The 5043-nt window shown below is 55.9% G+C and overlaps 1 protein-coding gene across 1 annotated transcript in view; it reads left to right on the top strand.

Annotated features, from left to right (window-relative positions):
- Window positions 1-3990, top strand: part of CSUI_007562 (uncharacterized protein) — a 4131-nt gene extending 141 nt beyond the window's left edge. The window contains exon 1 of the mRNA XM_068067707.1: window positions 1-3990. This exon is cut by the window's left edge and continues 141 nt beyond it. Within this exon, the coding sequence (XP_067920318.1) occupies window positions 758-3568 (2811 nt within the window). The 5' untranslated portion in view covers window positions 1-757 and the 3' untranslated portion in view covers window positions 3569-3990.
- Window positions 3991-5043: the final 1053 nt, after the last annotated feature.

Genomic DNA, 5043 nt, shown 5'->3' with positions numbered 1-5043 from the left:
CCTGTCTCCACCCCAAGCCTTCGTCCGCCTTGGTGGGCTGCCGACCTTACTTCGTCCGCAGACTATCTCGGTCGCTGTCTCCCGTTGCTCTCTTGTCCCTTGTCATTTCAAACCTCACTTGGGGAGGATTTGCCGTTCTTGGCGGGATTGTCAGGGAGGGAACCTGTGAGGGAGTGCCTAGACAGCACGGTTATTCAAGTTGCTGGCATTGGGAGTGTTGTGGGGACGCTTTGAACTGCAGTTGTTGTCTGCTCCGAAATTTGGCTGTCGTCCTAGATTTGGTTCCTGCCAGTGGAGCTGTACGGCATGGCCTTCGGGAACCTTTTGTACAGTCACTGCAGAAGGGATTCTGGGGGGTGCCTTCCGGAAGCAGGTTGGCAGCGTATTTGACGTGTTTTGGTCTGTAGTGCCGCTCAAACACTCTGCGGTTTCCTTCTGCTGAACCGAATTAGCTCTTGGTTGTCGTCGCGGTCCGGCGTGTAGTTCCAGCTTGCCGCAGTTTGTACAGTTTGTACAGTTTCAGGCTGTCTCCGGTCCGTACCGGTCCCTCTGGCAGGTACTGAGTGATCAGTCAAGGATGTGTATGTATCGCTTTATTTGTCGTCTTTAGTTTACAGGTGATCAGACACTTGTCGCCCTGCATTGGAGCTCCTCATAACTTGTCCTGCCGCCCACCCGAGTTTGGAATCTTTCCATCCAATGTAAATCGTTTTCTCGGTTGTTATGTGACTCCGCGGCACATGTCACTCTTTGAAAAATGGTGTCCTTTAGCCAGCGCGATACAGCGGATAACCCGGCATTGGGCGAGAGGGTTCCTTCGCGCTGCTCCTCTCCGGCTCCCTCCGCGCGCAACGAGCCCGGACCGGAGCCCAAGGTTTCAAGTTCAGATGGAAAGACAGGTACTGGTATCTGTATGGCCGTACGAGGTCTTTCGACCCCTTCTTTTCCTTCCAGCTACACCACCCTGTCCTCTCCATCCGGAGTTAGTTGTTCCGCCCCAGGTACTCTGCATCATCCTCAGCCGGATCAAGCGTCTCTACTTGAGCTAATGGAGCCTCGCTGCCTCTTTCACTTGTTCTCGTTTTTCGACGTGTCAGAGCTCCCAGTCTTTTTCTTCTCCCGCCATTTCAAGCAGATGGCCTCACATGCCTTCGGGGTGCGTCAGTGTGTCAGCCTCACACTGCAATCGCGCTGGCGCTGGCGCTCCAAGGACCTTGCCCTGTTTTTCACTCTCTGCAAGGATGGTGGTGTCCGACTCCCGCCTGAAAGCATGCGACTGGCGAAGACTTCGTTTGGGTATCGGGTTGGTGTCGGGTCCTGGGCTTATTTGTTTGGACAGGGAGCCTTCCTTCGGTACATCAGCATCGAAGCTTCCGCGCATCCCATGTATTCCCTAGAAGAACAATACAGTCTGTTAGGGACGCATTCGAGCACTCTGGAGGAGTTGCGTGTCTGCAGTTGTCGCCGTGTCGTGAATGATCTGGCTGACTCTTTCCTTTCGAACAGCGGCGGGATGCCGCCTTGGCAGGACTCGATGGCGACGCCACAGGCCAGTGATGGGGAAATGCTGCGCGAACTCGAAGCTGCTGGGCAGGTCATCAGTGGCGACGACCATAATAGCTCCTCATCCGGACGGGCCTCAGCGGGAGTCGATGTGAATGCCGCTTCGTATTCATATAGGTCGCAGCGCTTTCCGCGCCTGCGGGTGTTGTCCATCGTGGGTGAGGTTCTGATACCGTATACGCGCTTGTTGTCTTCTTGTCTGGAAGCGGAGGCAGGTGAAGGTTCGGGACCCGCGTTTCCGAAGCTGGAGACGCTGGTACTCTACAATCCGCAGTTGGGTCAGGGCGACACTCTGGAGCTTGAAAGCAGGATTGTTCCGTTGTTGACCCGGGTTTTACCCACGGTCCGGTCATTTGTGTTCATCGGGTGGAAGTGCCGTACCGGTGTCAGGGCGCTTCTCCGCCTTCTTTTCGTCCCAGGACCGGAAAACGGGGCTCTGGAGCGCGTGCGTTTGGGCTGCTACTCGGCGCCTGCAATCACAACGACGCGGTGGTTCGAACTGGTTGCGGACCACGCTGCTTCTCTCGCCGACCAGGCGGAGTGGAATCACGAACTAGAGCTTGGCCATGGTAGTTTAGTGGACGATCAGGAAGTTGCCGTATCTTCCAGTGCGAGTCCAGGCGAGCGTCGAGTTTTTATGACTTCTGGGCACGTTTCAGGACGGTCAACGGGGAGAATTGATGTATTCCCAGATGAATCCGTACAGGGGGGACGAGAGGGCACGGTGGAAGAAGCGTGTACGCGGGCTAGACTGAAAGCTGGCTTGGAAAGAGGCGGAATATCGTTACACTGTGGAACAAACGCGAACTTCAGATTCGTTGTAGCGGCTGTGGCGCAGCTCAGGCGCCTGACTGGGAACGAGGTGGTGTTTGCCGTGGAAGGCTACTTTTTCATTTCTTTTGATGACTTCGACCTGCAGTCTGTCTCACAGCTTTTACCAACCATCGACATCGTGTTTCTTTTCCCATCTCTGGGTCGTGAGGAAATCTCCACTCTAGAGGACAGGGGAAGGCCCCTGCACAACAGGGAAGGAAGAACGAGGAGAGACGATGCTGGTGTTTCAGACGTACATTTGGTCACCGTACCACGAGCGGAGGGACCAGGCAGTGCAATGCACGCCCGATCAACGGCAATGAGCGAGGGAACCCAGAGAAAAACTGCGCTTCTGGAGAATGCTTGTGTAGACAAGGAGAGAAAACCAGGGGGCGGTGTGCATGTGTTTCGGCGAGCCAGGCTGCTGAGATTGCACCTGAGAGATTCGGGTGGCCATAATGTCAGACAAGCAACTGGTTCTCAACTATCGGCGTCCGTGCGTCACTTGTTTGTCTATGCGCCTGCGTATCAGGACGAGGTTTTGAGTTGGTCACAGTCGCAAGAACCGTCACTTTTGTCAGGCCGGTACGGTAGTGCGCTGCCTACAGTCGGCTTGTTTGATGAGCAGCTTGGTGAAGCCAGGCATGACTGGCCCCTCATTGTTTATTCTCGAGTGATCCCGTTTCTGTCAGAGGTGGAGGCATTCGTCCTGGAGGCCCCTAGCGGAACAGCAGGCTTCGACTTTTACCGACGGCTCGTCCCAGCTATCTGCGCTCTGCCGCACCTCCGGACTAAGTTCGTTGGCGTTGAGCTGACTCCACAGAAAAGCATGCAGCAAACTTCCAATTTCAGTATGCTTCTTCGCAGCTTGCCAGGTGGGGTGCGCCCGCCGCTCCGTCTTTTACGACTATCCTTTGAAGGAGTCGATGTCGACCCCGGTTTGCTTTCCACTCTTCGTACTTCATTGGCGGAGTTATTAGGAGTGTACGTTCATATTGGTCTTGTCGAAGTCGAGCAGAAGGGGCCTGCGCCGGGACATTGTAGAATTCCTCCGCCGATGTCAGACCGCGGCCGCCAGGGCCTTGACGAGCTTCTCTGTCCTGTTGGCTTCAGATTTGGCAAAGTCGTCGAAGATGAAGTCACTCTTGACCGGGTCATCTCGTACTCGCGCAGACGGAGATCAAGAAACTGAGGCAGAAGAATAGAGAAAAAGCCAGTTGAGGGGCCACGCAATTTCATGAGGGATTTTCTCAGCGTGGTTCAGTACTACCCTATTCTTGTTTGCCGTGTCGTGTTCGAGACTTGCTGATCGCAGACAGTTTTCAGCCCCCGGCGGACGTTCACCTGAAGGTGTCTCTGGCGTCGAGACGGCATCCTTCCTCAGATCCGACTTCATAGGATTTCTTGTTGCTTCTGCGATTGCGGGTCCTTCTCCTGTGTTAGTCTGCAGCGTACAGTTGGGCTGCCCGTGCCGCAGATTCCTTTTTTGAGTGGAGGCCGCGCTGTGTGTGTCGTACTGCCTGCACCGCTGGAAGTGCGAGTTTCCACTCGGCTAGAGGCCTCTCTTCTGTATTCAGAGTCTGAGCAGTGTGGTCTGCTTTGCTGGTTTTCCCCGTGTACGCGTCAACACCACGCTTTAATTATTTGCTTCTTTCCCAGCTGCCGGTGTCCCCCCCGACAGCGGCGCGTGCCGCAGGATGCTTTGGATAGCAACCGGTTTCAAGAAACATCATTGAACCGTGGACGCGACGTAGACTCGAGACACGGGGGAACACCACACGTGTGCAGGCGACGCGCTTCCAGAGAACGGCGACCCTGGGACTGTAGCAACGTCTTCGCATCGTGTTTCACCCGCCCCCGTCATGTCCCCTACACAGAAACCAGGTCGTCCACCCGTTTCTGGGTGGCCAGTGCCATCGGGAACTGGGACAAAAGGCATCATTGTCAAGTTGAAGCGTGACAGCAAAGCTGCTCCTCCAACGAACGTGTGTTCAGTCCGGCCTGGAAAACTTCGCTGCCAGCGTCCGAAAGTTACAAGGAAGCCCCAAAAAATCTACGGATGCCACGCTCGACCCCATAGCGAAAGGCCGCAGTTGCAGCTTGACTGATTTGGCTTCCTTTACCGCGCGAGCATGTGTAGTTGAACGCGGCTGACATGAAGTCTACATGGAGTCTGGTATAGTCCGAGGGCGTTCCCTGCCCAAACACATCGGCCAGCACAAGACTGACCTCAGACCCTACACCCGTCTATGCGTGCAGGTCTTCTGGTCAGTCCCCCCGGCGAGCCGACAGTCTTCCCGGGAGAGCCACTGGAACAGAGCAAACCCGATATGCACAACGTGGAGTACGACGCAAGCATCGCACGATCTCTCGCGGGGGCCACCGGCGGTTTCCCACGGGGCTGCTTACTGTTCAAGATCCCGCGCACTGCGAAACGCTCCTTGGCATGTCACGGCAGCCGACGGGGGGGCCGGTTATGCGTACAATAAGAGAAACTGTTGTATACTAGGGTGGGGAGGTGCCCCGCGCGGGCGAAAGCCCTCTTTCTGTAGCTGGTTGTCCCGACTGCTGTTGCCTCTCCCACAAGCGGTTCACCAAGTAGTTTAGCCATCTTCGCTGTCCTGCTCTTGTTGGGTCCCCCACGGGCAGTGCTGGGGCAGCCACAGG

The sequence above is a fragment of the Cystoisospora suis genome, assembly GCF_002600585.1.
Source record: "Cystoisospora suis strain Wien I chromosome Unknown contig_4025, whole genome shotgun sequence".
Lineage (NCBI taxonomy): Eukaryota > Apicomplexa > Conoidasida > Eucoccidiorida > Sarcocystidae > Cystoisospora > Cystoisospora suis.
This window is presented reverse-complemented; position numbering and strand designations above follow the sequence as displayed.